Raw genomic sequence first — 21,716 nt, forward strand, 5'->3', positions numbered from 1 at the left:
GCTGCTTCCCCGCCCCCCAAGTTATTACTGGCTGCTTAGTGCCACCCTCCCCAGCTGGCTGTTCAGTGCATTCATTGTACACTAATCATTCCTGGGTCAGCTAAGCTGTAGGAAGGGCTTTATCCTTCTGTGCTACAGAGGAACCCTCTTTATGAATTTTAATTCCCATTTTAAATATGTCAGTCTTTAATGTTTCAGTCATCTGAATGGTTAATCACATGCTCCGTGGGGTTGGTGAGCTGCAGTAATATCTAGACAAAAGACTGATACCCCTATGTGGGGAAATCACTTTCAATTTATCGCCTGTCATAGAACAGTAATTCTTCTGTTTGAACATCTTCATGTATGATAAGTATCCTCACACAGTCATTGTTTAGACATCAAAAAGTTAGAAAAGTTAGAATCTTTTTCTAGTTATCTTCTACACAAAAGGGGCTAATTTCTTTGTTATGAATTTAGTCATTTACCCATTTAGCCAATAAAGACTGAATATATTGGGTTTGTTGCTACTCCTTCACAGTTCTTTATTTATGACTATGCAGCTGCCAGTAAAACAGAAAAAGATGCATATCCAGATGGCTGTACATTATACATTTGGTATTTTGTAATAATCTCCTACTTATATATAATATCTCCAATTCTCTCAGCATGTGGGATAGTTGTATTGAAAATGTCTTTGTCTAACACAACTTCAAAGCTATTGGAATCCATTTGAATGATATGAAATTCTGAAATGTAGCACAGAATTCTTTTGCATTCATTTTTATGAGAGGTAACAAGGCTTACAGTATAGCTGTGCCTTCTAAATGTGAATATCCCAGCAGTTACTTAATGCCTTTAAGGATTTTAGGTAAGAAATACATTACAGGGGTAATTGTTTTTTTTTTCAGTTTGTCTACTTCTGTGTTCAATTTGAGTTCTAATTATCAAATCGGAGTATTGTTATACACATCATGTTCTTTCAAAACGCTTTGATTGTTTACCTTGACATGTTTTTGGGAGTGCTTCTTTCCTTACTGCACTGTCTCATGCCCTTTTCCATATTTTCACTTATGTCCTGCAATGGCACAGCTAAGTGCTTGTTCACTTATTTAATGATCTGAATGCTTCTTTTGCATTGTCACTCTACCTGTCCTCATCTGATGGTTAATAGGAGCTGCTTCCATGTCTTCTGCTACCAATTTGCACCCACCCACCACTCTTTGCAGTAGTTAACTCAATTTGTAAAATACATTGTAGTGCCAGATGTAAATTAATACACTTCAGTTGTGTGTTTGTTAGTAGGAATCCCTTGTAAACACTTTTTTGTGAGCTGATGTTTGCCACATAATTTTCTAATTACTAGGTCATGCAGTGTATGTTTTTTTTTTCTTTTCACTTCATTGCTGTTTATGTTAGGTTTATGTGTTTTTCATGCATCATATGTTAATCTATTAAAATTATGGGTCTATATCATGAAATCTAAAAACGTAAATGTCGAATACGTAATGGTTGACACGTACTTGTCGAAATACCTAAACGTCGAACAAAGTAAACATCGACAATCGAAATGTCGAATGATTTTGTTTGACCCAGCAAACAACACCCGGTGTGATAATGCCAAGAACGTAATATAACACACACCCCACTACAGCGCAACACGTCACTCAACTTACACTTCCAATAACACTTGCAGCTCGACATAAATATGCAGTACATCTCCTAGTGCACGTAAACTGAAATAAAGAGTATATCCCCTACTAACAAAACCATACCTGAAGTAAACAAAGATATGTGAAGGTTGCACGAGAACTCCAAACTACGTGAACGGTGCATACTATCTACAGTCCATAGTATGTCACGTTATAACTTTAACAACATAGCAACAGCTCTTAGGAATTGGGCAGTAGTATATTCATGCCTATTACAAAGGACAGAGTTCAAACGTCCCTCGCATTCCATAGTCTTCCTTTTCTTGGGTGACACGGCACATGCAGACAGAAGCTGTAAACGTATCTCGTCCACCCTATTCTGCTCTTGTACTAAAACAGAGAGCACACAGGGTATATCAGAGATTCGCCTGCCAGGTAGACAACGTATTCTGCGGTGCCAACCCTCCACATGATTTTGTGTACGTGGCAGTCCATGATCATTTAGACTAGACACATTCCAGAATGCAGTCGGATACGTTGGAGGGAATCTACTAACAACTACTGAACGAGTAAACTGCTTACATACACAGCCCAACACAAAAACATCGGAAAAGTAATTTAACAGCTCTTTACCCTCCACAGGAAAGGTTTTACATAGCTCTTTAAATACTGCTACAGCCTCATCCTCTGGTAGGAAACTCAAAGCAATCAGTTCTTTCACAGCCCTTTGGAATTCAACGGATGTACCATACAATGTTGATAGTTGTAGCTGTTGCACTTTACGCCATACACACTGCGAAAAGTGAAACAGCCAACCTTTATTAATAACTTCATTGAAGTTAGCTGCAATACTTTTTATTGCAGCTAACTCGAAATCGCACAATAGGAACCTCATTTTTAGTGTTAGATTTAACCGTGTGCATAATGTAAGCAAGCATTCCCACATAAAATTGTACGCTTTAAAGGATTTTTTTGTCATTAGTGCATATAATAAAGGTACACATTTTCTGTTATTATTATGATCTGTGATGGCATGTATACTATATAACTGCCTACAGAACTTCCCCTTAGTCAAAAACACACCATCCATGAACCACATTTTACTGTCACATAGATCCACTAAGTTTTCTTGAGTGGTGAATACCAGTACATGCAAATTAGAATGTACATCCACCTTACGTTCCTGAATAAAGCTAGATTCCTTTAGCTTAAATTCATCTAATGAAATGGAAGATAGACAAGTAGTAGGCTTTGCATTCATTAAAAGACCTTTACGTCTTACTTTGTTCACACTGCAACAGGGACTTACGTGTAGGTAATGTGACAACACTCTCCAAGGAAGTACTAGCCAACACATCATCAACTAACAGGGCAGGAGTTGCTCTACAATCTCTGGACATGTGCTTCAGCTTTGCACAGGCAATGTACTTATCTGTCTCTGTTGCATCTGGATAATGCTGATGTACCGTAGACTTCACTGAGATGTCCTGCAACTCCTTCCGTTCTGTTACAGCCCTACCCTTACACTTATGGCTTTGCTTTAAACGACAACACCAGTACCTTTTATATTTCACAGCCTTTTCTAAGACATACAGATATCCTTCAGTCACAAGAAAATCCCTTTCCTTTTGTGAATCCACACGCTCCTACACATTACCTATCACACCGGGTCCTGTTTTGTTAGCGTTAGCCATAGCTGCTACCGGTATAATGGGTATGCACTCCAAACTAGTCTACATACTGATATTTATACAATCCCTTATATTTTAATACTTTACACCATGATATTTCCACGTTATCAAAGATATCTTCATTATTCTACATTATATCTTTCTATAATGTAATTCAAACATAATATCCACATATAATAATTTACATATGCTGAGTAACTTGTGAGTGACTTTTCACATCGTGTACGTGAAATGGCCAAGTAAAACATTTTGGTATTTTGTTTTACGATATTTACTGCTTTCGACATTTAGGTATTTCGACAAGTAGGTGTCGACCTTTACATATTCGACATTTACGTCTTTCGATTTCATGATATAGACCCAAAATTATAATTACAGCTTGCTTCCATTGTCCAGAATTTATACTAAGTGCTGCTGTTTCTGTATCAGTTTCTTTTTTAAAGTTTTCATCTCCCTGTTTTTGCCATCTAGGGCATCTTAATTCCCTATTTTGTGGAGCTTTTCTCCATGGCCTGTTGCAGAAATGGGACTGTCCCAGGTGGTTAGAAAATAACAGTAAATGTAAATATGTTTAGTTTATTTATGTATTTATGCCTATTCGCTTATTGCCAAGACCCTGTTAAAAGATAGTGGGGGGCATATTGCTAAGCACTGTAAGGTTTTTTGTGGAAACATGATATGGCATGGCTTACTGTAATGTAGACATGCAGAAAAGGGAGAAAAGTAGCACAGGTTAAATGAAAGCAATGACAGTTTATGCAACGTTTTTTGATAAAAAACGAACCGGTGACATCAGCTCACAGTGAGTTTAGTAAGCAGCACTTGAACAAGCAGTGTTTGGAGCTGTGTTGGGGTGAAAAATGTAAATGATGTTTATAGTATAAGATCAAAGTTCATAGCTAGAGTATGAGAACATAGGAATAACATTGCTCTTTGAAAGTGAAGGTTTAAAAAGAGGAGAAGTCAGTTTAATTGTTGTTAGCAGTGGTAACAGGTGAAGTATGGGCTGTGCCCCCATCACCCCCCCAAGCAAATTCCCCTATTTCAACAGTGGTGCAGTGGCCTGTAGTCAACCTTCACAGAGGAGTGGGAAGGAAATTCTTTGATGTCGGCGGGAACGATGTTCAGCTGCAGTGCTGAGGACTCTATCACCAGCATTAGTGTATGTGTGATGTGGAATCCTTAAGAACAAGGGGGTTTTGGCTCTCAATGTGGGTTAATAAATAGTATGTATGCATGTATGTGGGAAGTAGATGTGATTATGTAGTAAAGTGCAAATAGCCCAGCCTTTGTTAAAATCAAGTTCATTTAAGTGCAAGGTCCAGTTGTGGTCCTTGGTTATCTGATGAAGTTTGTTTCTGTGTAGCAGAGAGAAGTCATTCTTTTATAGGTTTGCCGAGCTTGGTGAATACAGTATTAATGTTTAATATGTTCAGAAATATGTGCTATGACTGAGTGGCACATTTCTCAATGGAAGAGTAGACAAGCACATTTTATGTCCTTAATGGATTACCTTTTCTACACATTAGTCCCAGTTTAATTTCTCCAAGTCTTTTGGGTTTCTAATACCCTGATGGGAATGGACCCCATTCCTAAGTCAAAGTATGATTCAATGTCATGAAATTTGTATTGTTTCAGTCTTTAATGTTAGCCAGAAGTGACTCCTGCAATTCATATGGAGTTACATATATTGGTAGCATATCTAAATAACACTGTAAATTCTCTTTTATAAGACCCATTGTTCATGCTACTATTGGAACTCTCTGCATAGGTTCATAGGTTCATACTAGGCTATCTGCCCGAGGGCATTTACAAGCCTAGCCCATAGTTTTGTGGCTTACACCACCCCTTTAGTATGGGGAACTATACCCATTATTTTGCTGTGCCTCTGTCGAGCAGTGACACTGAGGTAATCCCTGGGGTATATCTGCGATCTCCCATCCATTGGTCAAGATTTCTCTTGAACAAGGCCAGCGAGGTGCTCTGCCTCACATATACCGGGATTTTATTCCACAGCATAGGGAGTCTTTGGGTGATGAATCTATCCCTCCAGCACGTCCTATTAATAGTCGTGTCGAGGTTTAAGTCTCCCGCCCTTGTGGCTCTGACGGATCTAGATTTTTTGAGGTGAAGCATATTCATCAAATCTGGGTTTGACATGGCCTTGTATGTTAGGCAAAGGTCACCTCTGAGCAAGCGGTGGCGACTGAATAGAGCTGGAGTTCTTTCAGTCGGGCAGCATAGGACAGATGTTTGAGACCCTTTATCCTTTTGGTGAGGAACTTTTGTGGCCTCTCCAGCTGCTGCAAGTGTCGGGTCAGATACATTCCGAATGGGGCATTGTACTCAATCATTGGTCTGATGAGTGATGAGTATAGGGAGACTATGACCTCCCTTGATCTAGATGAGAATCCCTTCATGATAAGGTGGGCAATGTAGAAGGTCTTCCTAACTACTTTAGCTACATGGGTGTCAAATGACAGACTACTATCAACCTGGGTCCCCAGGTCCCTGATAACTTCTTCTGTGCTCAGTGGATTGCCACCTATTTGGTAGCTAGGGTAACCTTGTTTTTCCCGAAGGGTATGACTATGCATTTTGGCATTTAACTTTAGGCCATGGCTCTGGCACCAGTTATCCGTTTCTGTGAGACCCTTCTGAAGGATATCTGTGTCAGATGTGTTTTCTACTATGGCGCCCAGTTTGCAGTCATCTGCAAACTTTGTCAGCCATAACCCTCCTGTGTTTGCTTGTACTGGAAAAGTAGATGCCAAACAAGAGTGGGCCCAGGACTGAGCCCTGTGGTACACCACTTGTGACAGGCTTTGAGTCTGACATGGCGCCAGCAACTCTGACCCTGTGGGTTCTGTCACTCAGCCAGTTTGCAACCCATCTTGTGATATATGGGTTAACATTTAAGCTGATGAGTTTTTCAATGATACCCGAGTGGGGTATTGTATCGAAGGCCTTCGCCAGATCGAGGTAGGCTGTATGGACTGCCTTTCCCTCATCAATGGCTTTGGTGACTGTTTCGAAAAAGTCAACCAAGTTTAGAAGGCATGATCTGCCTTTGACAAAGCCAAACTGGGATGGATCCAAAGTCTGCAAATTCCCTATGTCTTTATTTATGAGGTCCATTATGATCCTCTCCATGGATATCCTTCTTCCACATTGCCCTCACTTCTGCCTGCAAATCATGGTATTTTATAACTGTGTATCTCTCTGTATGTAAGACACTGTAATCATTGAGTGTAGTAATTTCAATGATCAGTGCTGCTTTTGTCTTTTCATGGACTATTGTAGCTGGTTTTCTCACATCTGTTTTTTGAACTGTTGGTAATGGGTGATCCCATGTGATATAAATGTCATCATTCTCTGTAATGCTTTGTGGCTCATGTTTCTAATGCTTCTCAGCTCCTTCAATATTGTAGTGTTCCCACAATTCCCAGTGCAACAGTCTTGCCACATTATTATGCGTTTCAGTGTACAGGCCCTCTGCCATCATTGTATCACACCTAGCAACAAGATATGCAACTATTTCTAGTTCTTTTTTTTTTTTTACATAACCTGTATTTATCTGTTTCTCCCACATGCTCAATGTACTTTGTAAACCAACATATACATAGTCCACTGTCCTGGGCCATCAATATTAGCCTTTCATCTTTTGGTTTAAATTCCTTACTCCTTAATCATTCCTGCATCAGATCCTGATTGACATGAGGTTGTTCTAGAAGTTTTCTGTACTTGCAGCTGTATCTATGCCTTTGCCACACATTTCTTGCCTTCTCATCTTATCCTTCTCCTTATATTTCTATCACATTCATTTCCTTCCTGAGTTTTGTCTACTTCTGGTTTGGTTTCCATTTTTTTGTACTTCTGGTTTGGTTTCCATTCTTAATGACAAAAATGGCAGTAATGCACACACCAAAACTCATCAGCTTGATAAAGTGTGCCGGAAGAAATGGGAAGAATTCCAAAAGCATAAAATCAAAAGTTTAATATTGTACACACCACCATGGTTTCTTTTCCTGCTTTATACAATATGCTTCTGTTAAACTAATCAGGGACGTCATCTTAAACTTGCTCTCTTTGTTTCAAACCTTTGACTATGTTTGAATCTGATGAGGTCAGCAGATATGTATGCAGCTCTACAATTGCAGATCTGCACATGTAATCACTTACAAGGAGACCCATACCTCCTTCAGAACGAGGACTATATCGTCTTGTTATACACTGATTTTGATATTTCATTTGATAAGCAAGAAGCATTTTTCTTGTTTTCCTGTCCAACTGATCCAATAACTTTTGGGGCCAGTAAATCACCCCAAAAAAGTTAGAACAGGAGGAACAAATTGGTTTATACTTGAACTTTCTTCCTAGATTTCAGGGCTATTCAGTATTAATTTTAGACTTCTAAAATCTTCACTGAGTTTTTTTTTCGCATTTGTTCATATTTTATTGTCGCTCCTTCATCAAATCCCAAATATTTTTACATTCCCAACTGCTCAAGTACCTTTATATCACATTCCTGTCCCAGACCAATAATTTTCTTTGTGCTGCAGCTTTCCTGCTTTAAATGTCACTTTTGCACATTTATCAGGACTAAATGACATTCTTATATCATCTGAGAAAGTTTTGACCACTTCCATTTCTGCTTTCAGCTCCTCATCATATAAATTATACAGTTTTAAATCATCCACAAAAAGAAGATGAAAAGTCTTTGCACTTTGTTGTTTTCTGACAGCCAAGTTGTAACTACCTAATGTGTTCAGTAGACGGCTTAATGGGTTAAGGACAAGACAAAAGAGCAATGGTGACAAAGTGTCACCCTGGAATATCTCCCTTTGATAGTAATTTGTTCTTTGTCATGGCTTAGCTGCAGAGTGGTTTGCTACTGTTTCATGGTCACCGTAATATAATTGATCAGTACAGGGTGTATCTTATCTGTAAGCGCTCCTTTATCCATGAATGTGAGATGCTGTCAAATGCTTTTTTGTAATCTATCCATGCTATACCTTAGATTATTCCCCTTTTTACAATTCTCCATTAAGACTTTATTTAACAATAAATTATTCTTTGTTCCATATGACTTTCTTTTATTGCCCTTTTGTTCTAATGCCATGATTGAGTTTTCTTCTAAATGACTATAAACTCAGTTGGCATCAATTGTATAGTTTATACATCATCGGAAGGCAAGTTATTGGTCTGTAGCTTGCAGGTTCAGTCTTATGGAGAAGTATAATTTTTCCTGTTGTTAACCAGGTTGATGTCTGTCTGGGGTGCTCGTATGCAGTGCTAAATCTTCATGTAAAGATGTTAAAACTTTTAGCCAGAAGTTAAGTACTGCATCTGGGCCTAGGATTTTCCATTTAGGAGCTTTTTTTTTAAGCTTTGTTTCAGTTTCTCTGGCTACTACTACATCCCATTTCATATGCTGTATATTTACATTTCGTACTGTTTCTTTTACCTCTTCTGTCCATTCAGCATCTTTATTATGTTCCACAGGGTTTTCATAGATATTTCTCCAAGGTGTATCTATTTATTCTTTTTTTGGTTGTGTTTCTATTCCTTTTGCTTTGTTTCCCAGTTTTCTATAAAACATTTTTGGGTCATCATTCTATTGCTTGTTTTGTATTTTTCCTTTATATTGACCTGCATATCTTCTGGGCGGCCACGGTGGTGCAGCGGTTAGCGTTGCCACCTCACAGCAAGAGGTTCTCCGGTTCGATTCTTGGCTTGTGTGCTTTCTATGCGGAGTCTGCATGTCATCCCTCTGGTTGCGTGGGTTTCCTCTGGGTGCTTCAGTTTCCTCCCACATCCCAAAGACATGCAGTAGGTGGATTGGACACTCTAAATTGGCCCTAGGTGTGTGTGCCTTCTGTGGAAGGTTGGGCGCCAGGCTGGCAACTCGACACCGTAAAAACTCCACTGACAATCATGAGCGGACAGATGATCCGCTGTAACGACCCCTAACCGGGAAAAGCCGAAAGAATGAAGATTGACCTGCATATCTTCTAAGTTTTCTGCCTGTGTTATCTTTTGTTTATTATTTGCAATAGTGTACAATATATCCTGCTCTGCTCTAGTACTCCATGCTGCTTTTATATCACATCTGTCTTTTTAGGTAATTTTGTTAATCTGTTCCCTATTTTATACTCTTTTAGCAGTGACAAAACTTGTTCTGCTGGCTTTGTAGTTTTCTCTAGTCAATGTTTCCTTGGTGGCATTTGATTTCTTACCATCCTTTTCCTTATTGCCCTGTATTTTTGTGGTAAGACTTTATCTGTTGTTAATTTAGCTGCACAGTAATTGTATTTTATTCTGTTATTTCAAATGGATTTCTTTTAATTGTCTTGACTACGGTGTTCATTTGTTTTATTCTAATATTTTGGGTCTTATTGACTTTCTGTAGTCTATTTCTTTCATCAGTCGTATATGTATCCATCTCTATTAAATCAAGCAACTATTCCCTTAGATCTTTTTCTTCTCAACTGAGTACACATTCTTTCTGTAGAATTACCATCTCCTTTTGGCTTGTCCTGGTTAGGGGTTGCCACAGCGGAACAACCGTCCATAGAATGTTTGGCAGTGGAGTTTTATGTTGTCGAGTTGCCAGCCCGGCTCCCAACCTTCCACAGAAGGCACACACATAGGCCAATTTAGAGTGTCCAATGCCTGCAGGAAAAGAAGAATGACGTTCCAGAACATCTTCCTGCTACACATTCTCTCATCCTGTGTTATCCATTGCTCTTTTATATAGGAATTCACTGGGCTATCACTCCACAACATTGACTGCATCAGAGTTGTCATCATTTCCTGTTCCTTCCCTTGCTGTGCAACTCCAGCTGAACTTTTCACTGATTTCGTACTGAAGGCCCCAAAGTATCCTCATATGACAGCTGATCAGATGCTTCCTGTTTCACCGGTTTCTCCTTAATTTGAGGACTCATTGCTCTGTCATGCTGTGATGTTAACAGAGTTGGATTATCTACACAAAATCCTTCATTTTGCAGGTAATCCATCACTTCATTTTCTATTTCTTTAACTTCTCCATTACTAATCCTCTTTTCTGCTTACCCCCTTTGTTTTCTTATTTTTTTTTTGTATTGGAAAATTTTCCATGTCTGGATGCCTTTGTCTGTATTTCTCTTTGAATATTTTTGGAGCTGCTCTTTTTGTATTTATTAATTTGACTTTTTCCTTTGTATACATTTTTGCACCATATTAGATTGCTCTTTCTTTCCCACGTCCATATTTCTTTTTTTCACCTTTCAAAAATCTCTAGATGTTTCTTTATAGTTTCAAACTTCCTCAGTCGCTCATTTTCTAAATGGCCTAAGGTTTCTTGGTCTGTTTAATGTTTTTCATGATTCTGTTATATTCATGAACACAAATTTGCATCTGAAGCTTTTGACAGTTTTTGCAAATATTTTTCTTTCCTTTAATTTCTGCCTTAATCTTTTTATTTATCTTCTGTCTGGAAATTCTGTGCTTCTTGCATAATAGTAACAGTACGTAATTTCATTCTTGTCCTCAGTAGTCCACTCTGTCTTCTTTCTGGCTGTTTTTTGGCCTGTCAGTTTTTATGATTTTTGTGGACTACTACTTCCTTCTACAACAAGGGGGCCATCCTCCCCCTGAGGCTGGCCTAACCGTATTGTAGGAATGTTTCCTGGTCTTGAGGATTCTACACTGTCATTTTTTCCAGTCCTGGCAGCAGTGCGCCTACCAGGATTGGACACCTTTTTATTTATTCTGAGAATTGTGCATCCAGTTGTCTGTTTTTGTTTTTTATCTTGCTTCTGTCCATGATATATGCCATGTAAAATACAGTCTGTATATCAGTGTCATCTTGGTGAGATTTTGTAAAAACAGGCTTTGCCTTGTGAAGATAGTCAGCAAAACCTGAGAATGAATTTACTTACTGCAACACTACTCTCCTTTGCTTGCTGATTTTAACATCTCTCCATTTGGACCTACTCCCAGAGAGAGTTTGGGTATGTAGTCATATACTAAAGGTCAAGAAATGGAGTAATAAAATGGTCCTATTTGGATTATCAAAGGGCCTAAGAAGACTTGGCAAAATTTCATCCTTTGGGTCCAGTTAAAGAAGCATCTCTTAAACTATCGCACTGCAATAGGTCTGTTGTTTATTATATGAAAGGTGTGCTAGTTGTTTGTAATTGCTGCTTACTGTGCTGAAAAACTTGAAGAGTTCAAAAAAGAGAATAGTCATGTGTCTCTCTTTTTATCCAGGATATAGTTAGTAAGTTGGTTAAAAGCAGAATCCTTTTAATTTATATGCTTAAAGCCATGCTGGAAGACCTGACAAGAAAGCCTCACAACTGCTTGTGGTCTGTTCCATCTAGCATTTTGGTTAGTAGAGAGAGAAAATGAAAAAAGACTAAAATTAATTAACTGCGTCTTGAATGCACCTATTTATTTATATATTTGTTATCCAGATTACTGGACTGGTGCATAGGGACCTTTTTCAGCCATGACTCAGAGTGGTGAATAAGCCAGTATGCATATTACTCAGGAATCCTGTACATTGCGCAGTTTGAAAGGTGGAGGAAAAATACCAAGCAGTAAGGAAACACTACACAGTAATTATATTATTAAATGATATTAAAAGATTATATAGCAGCAGAGGAAGTTCATTCTTTCTACAGGTCTCCCATAGTAAGCTGATCTGGCAGGAACATATATATTAAATGTGGTTTTGATGTTGCCGATGCCTGTTCTAGGGCTGCAGTCACTGTTCAATTCTTCATATGGTTTTATGGCTTAGACTTCAACCTTTGCCTGAGGATGTCAAGACTAAATTGCTAGATTCTCCTTTGCATAGACAACATTTTTTGATTCTGTGGCTGTAGAGCTTTTCAAGTCATGCAGGACCTAAAACAAATCTTTTTTCTCCTGTACCTAAATTTCAGAGAAAGTATCCTTCTGTGTAAGGATCTGAAATCTTCTGAGAAGGGTAAGACACCTCAAAGGAGGAGATTTCAGGAAAAATCTCAACAAAGTTCCCAAAGTTCTGAACATTCCTTGCAGAACAAATCACCTGCCTTGTGACTATCTTCCTCCTCTTTTAGTTCTACCCTCCATGGCTTATCTCAGGGTCCTTTATCTCAAAGTCCGTGTCTCGCACTACCAGTTTGACAATGATAACTTTAGACAAATGGGTTATGTCCATCATTCAAGGAGGATGCAAAATATCGTGGAAGGCTCTCCCTTGCCTTTCAGGAATTCTTCAGCTTCCCCAAAGCCAGTTATTCTTATTCTTCCTTTTCTTCAATTCCTCCCTCAAGAACTTTTATTTCCGATACAGAAGAACTGGTTCCTTATGTACAGGATGTTATTCAAGAATGTTTATGGTTCCCAGGAAGGAGGGGATTTGGAGACCCATTCTGGATCTCTCCTCCCTCAATAATTTCCTGAAAGTTTCAAGATGGTGACCATATAGTCCTTGCGCCTAATGATGCTTTGTCAGGTTTACATGGTGACTTTGGATTAAATGGTACTTATCTCCATATTCTTGTCTATTTACATTTCAGGAAATTGTTACATTTTTGTGTGCAATCATATCACTTTTAGTTTTGTGCTTTAACCTTTGCTATTTCTTCTAATCCATTGGTATTTTCAAAATGCTTAGCTTCTTTCATCGCTTATTGCAGACTCCAGACTGTTCAGATAGTCCCTTATCTAAATGATCTTCTCATTCAAGTTCCAGTCCAAGAGCTTTTTCTGACTCATTTGCATTTTGTGATGGACACTGTACCTAAAGATGTATTGCTTAATTCTGTCTCATGATCAGATTTTCCTGGGGTGCAGAATCATTGCCTTGTCAATGACATTCTTTTTCTTCTAGACAGCAAAGGTATTTTCTTGATGGATTACTTTCAGGGTCTTTTGTCTTTGGATATAACAACTGCAAAGTGAGGTCCTTAGAGCTCTAGGCTACATGTCATCATTGATCCTTATAGTTCCTTTTGCCAGGCTTCATATGAGGAAGATACAGTTGTATCTGTTGTCTCTTTAAACTTAACATTACTATCCATTTATCCTCAGAATTCCTGTTCTGCCCTTTGTCACAAAGGAGTTATCTTGGTGGAAAGAACAGGGTTTATTCAGTAGAGAAATAACTACTTTTTCTTCCTGCTCACCAAGATCTTTTCACAGATGCCTTGATCTGGCATGGGGTGCTTATTCCAAAGAAGTCAGGGATCATAGGGTTTGGTCTCGCAAATAAAGAAGAGACCACATCATTATAAAGGAGGTGAAGGCACTTATTTTAGCTCTTCAATCTCTGCATCACCTCTGGTCCTCTTCGGGTTTCACAGACAGCACAACTGCTATGCAGTGCATGAGCAGACAAGGAAGACACCATGTTTTACCTCCTCTGCAGATTGTGTTAGCTTGGGAAATTCCAGTTCAACACAAAGTTGTTCTTCAAGCTTTGTATGTATGTGTATATATATATATATATATATATATATATATATATATATATATACACATATATATATACACATATATATATATATATATATATATATATATATATATATATATATATATATACATACATACATACATACATATCCCCAGAGAGAAAAAAAACAGTAGCAGATCCAGAGCAGACCATCACAAGTGGATGTTAAACAGAGGAGTCTTTCTGGACTTTATCCATCAGTTCAGTACTACACAAATATATCTTTTTGCCTCCATACACCACAGACAGGTCTGATTTCTTTCTTCAAGACTACCATACTCTCAGGTATGGAGAATGGAAATCATGACCTTTTCATGGAAAAAGAGGCTGTTTTATACTTTCCCTGCCAGTTCCTTTAATTTCAAAAGTTCTTCTGAAGCAGCAGAAAGGCAAGCCAAAAATTTTGTCCGTGACTCCCATCTGGCTCAAACAATATCCCTTGTTCTTCGTTTGTCCAGGGGCAATCACCGCAAATTGTTTCACAGACTGCATTTAATTTTACAGAACAAAGGCTCTTTAATTAATCCTAGCCTAGACATTTAATCTTACTCTTTGGGGAGGTAAAGTTTTCATTTTTTAGGCATTATTGGCATAATTTTTCTGGAGACGTGCCTAAGATTTTACAGGAGGCTAGAAAACCAAGCACTAGACATTCATTATCTCTCCAAATGGTAGAGATTTTCTCTTTGGAGCAATAGCCAGAATTAGGATCCTTTTAAGATTGGTATTCCTAATATTATGGTTTATTTGTGAGAATTTTCTTAATGCTGGGTCAGCATTTTCTTCTATTAAAACTCATCTGTTAGTCATTTCTGCTCATCTCCCTTTGGACCCACCACTGACTTATCATTTTGAGCTGAAGCATTTGGTGAAAATCGTCCTTCACATTAGACCAGCAAGAAAGGCTAGTCCTCCTTCTTGGGATTTGTACTATGTTCTGGACAAGCTTACCTACTCACTTCTGAGCCTGCTGCCTCTGCTTCTCTTAAGTATTGTACTTGGAACACTGTGCTGTTAGTGGCTTTGACTTCTGATAAGTGGGTTTCATAGTTTCAATACTTAATAGTTATTCCACCTTTTCTCATTTTTCTTTCTGCTATAATCCTTCTTTTTTGCCAGAAGTAGTTAATGAGCTGTCCTTGAATCAGACCATTAACATGCCTACCTTTTTTCCTTCCCATCGGAATTCAGTGGAAAGGATTTTACAGTCTTTTGATTTCCATAGACAGCTTAGGTTCTATGTAGACAAAACCAAGTGTATCAGAATGTCTGATCAGTTACTTGTCTCCTTCCAGGACAAAATGTGTGTACTCCTATTTCCAAACAAACTGTTTATAGTTGGATTTCCAAGGCTATTTCTTTTTGTTACTCTTTCCATGGTAAGCAGCTTCTAGCTATAGTTAATGCCCAGTCCACAAGAGCTGCTGCTTCTTAAGGGGCTTTTTTCAAAGGTTTAAATTCCAGGTATTTTCTTGAAGTAGCTGCTTCGTCTTCTTTTCAATTTCACAAAACAATATGAAACTCATGCTTTTTCTAAGAATAGAGCAGATTTGCTTATTCAGTTGTGCTAGGTCTTTTGGACCATAATCTGGTTCAGTGTTCTCCCCCTATCTTGTTAGACAGCTTTATTTATTTAACATTTTCTTAACCGGGAAAGTCCAACTTAGAACGAGCCAATTTTCAGTGAAGGCCCAGGGAGAAATGTTCCAGACGCATGTCTTTGTAATGTGGGAGGAAACTGGAGCACCTGGAGAAAACCCACAGGAATGCAGGGAGGACATGCAGGCTCTGCACAGAAGGCACCCTAGCCAAGAATCGAACCAGAGAACCTCTTGCTGTGAGGCAACAACATTAACTGCTGCACCACTGGGCTTTGGAAATCCCCAATAGGTTGTTAATACTGCAACAATGATCATTGAAAGACATAGCACAGTTATATAAGAAACATAACAGTAGATGTCAGACTGATCACTGTTGCAGTACTACATCTGTCCCTCCTTTTCCCACTTTCTGTTGCCAGTGTGGATTCTTTGCCATTTTCCACCTTTTCCTTGATTTGTACATTTGTTTGAGGTCAAATATCAGACGTACTACATTGGGTAAAAGCTCCAAGGCTTTGGTATGTTGGAAGAATGTGCAGCTATCTTTGGCAGGATATTCATTGATTATTAATACTGTAACACTGATCAGCAGAGACCCACTGTTATGTTAAGTATACAACTGTACTTTCAGCAGGAAGTTCAGATGACAGTGATATTGATGTTGATGAAGCTGTGTGGCCTCCTCCATACTGTTGTCTATAAAAAGGATGTTTGTTTAAAGATTTTCAGTGAAAGACTGCTATCGGGAAACTCCAAAGTGGTTACGGTTGAATATGGCCAATGTTCTCAACACAGATATATTTTAGTAACTACTGAAGTTTTTATCCAAAACTTCGGTGTCATTAAATTAAAACAAAGATACTATTGTAATCTATTGTAATAGCAAGGGTATTGTTTATGTTGCAAAGTACCAGTGTTGTGAATGTTTTTATATTGATAAAACTAGAAGGTCATTTAAGGAAAGAATTTACCAACATGTGTACGACATTCAGAGTGATGATGCCAGGAATGCATTAGTTAAACACATTAATAATAACCCCCTTCATCATTTAAATTTATTGGCATCGATCAGTTAGATAGATCTAAGACCCAGGCATGAGCTTTCTGATTTGTATCTTGAGTGTAAGGAATTGAGGTGGCAGTTGAGATGTAATGCCACCCCCCAGGACTTACTGGGATGGCTTCCATTAGTAGTGTTTTAAAGTTAAAGGTTCAGTTTTATTTTATGAAAACCGGGGTGATTTAGGTATTTGTCTCAGTATGGTTTTGAATGGTCTTTGCTACTTTGATGTACATAATTGTATGTTTCCTAAGTTATCTGATGGTACCTGACTCTAAAGCGACAGTATTTATGATTTATAATTTTTTTTTTTTAAAATAAGAGCATTTTTATAGTGGGTTGGCTTGTTTAAGTTGAATTAGTATGGCAGAACTTGACATTTTAAGATTTGTTAATTAATTAGTGCTTGTTCAATCTGTTCATTTTTATCTTGTGTATTTAAATGAGTGTATTGTGATTTTTAGTCATTCTGATGGTCTATGTTTACTACAGATAAAAGTCCTTAATTATTTTAATAAAACTAGGAGCTTTACTTGTTGGTCCCTTTCATTTTTTATTTTACATAGCTGAAGACAATTGGGAAATCATGAATAGTATGAATTCTGCTAGGATGTAATTAATTTCTTTTGCTGCTATTTATTAAATGAAATATACATATAACTTTAAACTGGTGAATACATTACTTTTATTAGGCAGTCATAACTGTTATTACTCTTTACAGCAGTACACTGTTGTTTTTGTTAATTTTTGAATTGGTAGTGGTATGTATATGGGTAAATGTTTTTGTGTGGTTTGTAGGAGAAGAAGTTATTGAACAGAAGGGATCTTTTTGAAACTTTGCTATGACAGAAACTGTCTCCCCCACACATGCAGATGTATTGGTATACACACATACACGCACACTTGTTCTTTGACAAGGGAGTATTCTTTGTTGCATTATTTGAATTCTTCTGTATGTTATGTGAGCTTTTTTTTACATTTCTAAAAATGTAGTATAAAACTGTAGGACATGTATGCAGTGCAGTTTGTGAGACAGAACTGTTTGAAGGGTGATAGAGACAGGGTGGAGTGATGATACTGCTGAGAGTAGACCACGCAGATAGATTGATGCGCATATCAGAGTCATGTATGAAATATGCAGAAATATGCAGATTTATTGTGATAAAATTCCTCCACCTGCGGCATTTGGCCTCACAACACCCCTCGGCAGGCATTAAATACACATTAACACACACCCTTTTGGGCATTATTGCTTGCGTGTTGCCTTATAAAGAACATTCGGAATTAAAGGGAGCAGAGGGGAGGTGTGCAGAATGGACCTATACATTTCTCCTGACCCTGCATTGTCCCCTGTTATAGATAGCTGCAGCTCAGTAGAGGTAATTGAGATTTAATACCACAGTAAGTGAGATTCTGTAGTTGGCCAGTTCCATTTGAGGAATAATTTTTTACAGACTGAAGGTCTGTATAGCTCCCATTTGTGCTGCAAATGTGCGTCATCTTCAGAGATTATGGCATCATCGATGAAAAAAAAAGCATTAGCTGTATTCTTTGTTTGCTTGATGGCTATATGTTAGACTTGGTGCCAGAGACGAGGACTCTGGCCTCAATTTTTCTAAAATAAGTGAATGAATACGAGTAAATTGCATTATCTGATTATGACAGAAACTATGTCTCCCACAGATGCAGATGTATTGGTATACACACATACACGCACACGCACATAAAAAATATACAGAGGCATATAGGTTCATGTTTTCTGAAATAAATTAATAGTTCTGAATAAGTAAATCTTCCTTATTTTCCTTCCTTTATTACAGTCTCGACAGACAAGCCAAAGTGAGGTCATTGCACTACAGTCGATACGAAACGTTAGAGGGAACTCGCTCTGTGCAGACTGTGAGGGACAAAGTGAGTGTACTGACCACTACAAGAAATATGATTTGTCAGAAAGTACTGTTAGTTTTTTGTTTACACTTAACTTTCATTAAATGGCCAACCGTACTTTTTTCATTGATTTCAAATGTATGTTTTATTTTCTGTGTAACTGTTTGTGTGCACGTAAAGGAATTGCATTGACTTTGGCTTTTACTTTTTTCCCCAGCAGTGTTTTTCTTGGGATTACCCCATTTCAGTATCATGGCTTTTCTTCTCATATTGATGTAAAACAAATGGTTCCTTGTGTGCCTTCCATTTTTGTTCCATTATTAAACTGTTGCAGCACATGCATAACACAGGAATTGCATTGAATTTAGCTTTACTTTTTCCACCACTAGGGTTTTCCTGGGACCACCCCATTTCAGTGCCATGGTCTTCTCATACTAGTCTAAAATAGATAGATGTCCTTCTATTCACATGCTGCAGTATTCTGGACTCTTGGGTTTCCTTCTCTTGCTACCTGAATGGTCCAGCCAGTATACAAAAATTTCTTGTCACTGCTGGTGCATGGGACGTCTGATGTGGCTAAGGGAATGTGGGCCATAAAAGTGATCTCTGCACACACCAAACTTCAGAACTTCACTGCTGCCATTCGAATGTCAGGCTTTCTTGCTGTACTGCCCATTGGATCGAAAAGTCTAAGATAAAGTACACCATTGGGGACATTTTGTTTTTTGGGTGACTGCATGCCTGTATGGGTTCATGCCATCCAGGAATGGAAGAGTAAGTGTGGTCGTCAGATCCCCCATAAAGATGCCCACAAGCTTTGCCTTTATTTGTCTAGGGCCTTATAAACGATCCTAATTCCTGCTCCATCTGCCAGGCCTTCATCCTGAAAACCTTGAGTAGCAGACTGCATGCTTTAAACATCTATCTGGAGAATCAGCACCATAAGCACTTAGCTTTAGGTATGGAGAGGCCGTCCAGTCAGCACATTGAGCCACCCAAGATAAAGGCCAAAATTGCTAGGCCTGAATCTGTAGCTGCACCACCTCCACCCAACGTCCCTCCTGTGGCCAGTGTCAGCAAGGAGGAATGATCAGTCACAGCCAAAATAGGTACAGTGGGTATCGATGTGGAAAGCACATGCAAGGAGTTTTCGCAGATGTCGGGTTCGGACGGCAAGTGGGAACCTCAGCTTGCACCGGCCACCTGGTCGGATCCCTATATTACCTCACTGATAACTGACTCCAGGCCTACCATGGTTCTGACACCCTCTAGGCCTTCTCTTAAAAAGATGGAGAAAAGGAAGAATGTTTCACCCCCAGCTGAGAGACAGCCAGATTGGCAGGCTTTTTCACAGAATCTTTTTGATGTCTTTATGGCTCTAAGACCTGCTACTCCGTTAACATCCCCAGTGACCCCTAGGCCTCAGGCCTTAGACACCTCACAAGATGAAGCTGAGGAATCTTCTAACTCTTCCTCAGGGGATTCTCCCAATTACCTTCCCCCCTTAGCTGTGCCTCTCCAGAGGAAGAATATACAGAGACAGATTCCCCAGCTGAGGATCTCACCTTTGGGGAGACCATTGCAAAGTTGAGGGAGCATTTCAAATGGGATTCCTCTGAGATGACAGAAGTTCAGAAAATATAGCATGAACTTCTTCAGATGGACTCCTCTGCCCCTTTAGCCATACCACCAGTACTGCCAGCATTTCTGGATGCATTTAGTGCAGTATCTCTCAATCTTGACTCTCAGCCCCCTGCACCCCAAAGGCCTGATAAGAGTCTACAAAGTCCCTGATGGAGCCAAATTTCTCGTTAAGTGCCCTGCAGCTGACCCTGGCATCCAAACTCCTTCCATCCTCTTCCCTCCTCCCTACTGACAAAGACAGCAAGCTCATGGAATGCTTTGGGAAGAAGTTCTACACCTTCTCAACTTTGGCATTCAGGGCAATAAATTATCAAACCTACATGTCTAAATATGCCCTAGCCCTTTTAGAAAAAGCCACTAAACAATTGAGTGACATCTCAGATTCTCCTGCCAAGGCTTAGTTATCCAGCCTTATATCCCTATCCTGTCAGGTCACTAGGCACTCCATTAGGTGCAGCTGTGTTACTGCAGAAGCTTCGGCAAGGTCAGCTGCATCTGCCTCAGTCCTGAGAAGATATTCTTGGCTAAGGTTACAGCCCCTACCTAATGACATCAGGGCAAAACTCTTGGAAGCACCCCTTGATAACTCAACTCTTTTTGGGACAAAAGTGGCTGAGTTATTCAAGACTCTGCAACAAAAGGGGAAGGAGTTACAAGACCTTAAGCACTTGTTTGTTTCTCCTATCCCCAAATTCCGCAGAAATTACCCTTTGAAAACTCAGTTTATCAGAAAGCATTCTGCCCCCACCCCTTCTTCCAGGGCTAGAAAAACTGTCAGGAAGAAAACTACTCTTTCCAGGCCTGTTCAGACTCCAGCACAGAAGCCTCAATTTCAAGATAGGGCAGGTAGTCTGTGACTACCTGCCACTGTTGAACCCCTCCCCAACTCGATTCCTGTGTAGAAAAGCATCACCACAGACAGGTGTGTCTTATCTATACTAGAAAAGGGTTATTTCATGCCCTGGATTACTGCTCCATCTTGGAGGGCCATTCCACAGCCCCCAAAGAACAGCTCCCTTTCTTTCAACCAGTTCTAGACAATCTCATTGCCTAGGGTACTATTCAACCTGTTCCTCTGACAGAAAAAGGACAAAGATTCTATTCCAGGCTCTTCCTAATCCCAAAGAAAGATGGCCCCTGGAGACCAATCATAGATCTCTCCCACCTCACTCTCTTTCTGCAAGTGCCCACCTTTTGAATGCTCACTCTGCAAACCCTTTTCCTTTTGATCTTACCTCATGGGTTCATGGCTACCTTGGTCATCAAGGATGCCTACTTACACATCCCCATAAGGCCATATTTCATCAGATATCTGTGATTCTCTGTGACCTCTTCACATTTTCAATGCTTGGCCTTGCCCGTCAGCCTTTCTATAGCACCAAGGGTCTTCAGCAAATGCTTGGCATCAGTGTTGGCCTTCTGAAGAATCCAAGGGATTCAAATTTTCCCTTACTTAGATGACCTGCTTATTCAGGTGGACTGCAAAGAATCCCTCCTACTCCATTTACAGACATCTCTCTCTCCTGCAGGCATTGGGATTCAAGGTAAATGATCCCAAGTCCAACCTGACACCCTCTCAGGACTTTGTTTTCCTGGGGTGCAGGATATGAACGGATGTCATGAGGGCCTTCCTACCGCCTCAAAAGGTGGAAACATAAGGCAGTACCTGCTCTCTGTCCTTCAGGCCACAGAATTTACTGCCAGGCA

The 21,716-nt window shown here is 39.3% G+C and overlaps 1 protein-coding gene across 1 annotated transcript in view; it reads left to right on the forward strand.

The window, feature by feature from the left end:
* LOC122792978 (arf-GAP with GTPase, ANK repeat and PH domain-containing protein 1-like) overlaps nt 1-21,716 on the forward strand; it is a 2,685,441-nt gene that overhangs the window by 2,227,266 nt on the left and 436,459 nt on the right. The window contains exon 17 of the mRNA XM_044060583.1: nt 18,299-18,389. Coding sequence (XP_043916518.1) covers nt 18,299-18,389 — 91 coding nt within the window. The remainder of the gene's footprint in view (nt 1-18,298; nt 18,390-21,716) is intronic.

This window comes from Protopterus annectens, chromosome 2.part0 (assembly GCF_019279795.1).
Source record: "Protopterus annectens isolate FY-2018-M chromosome 2.part0, PAN1.0, whole genome shotgun sequence".
NCBI lineage: Eukaryota > Metazoa > Chordata > Ceratodontiformes > Protopteridae > Protopterus > Protopterus annectens.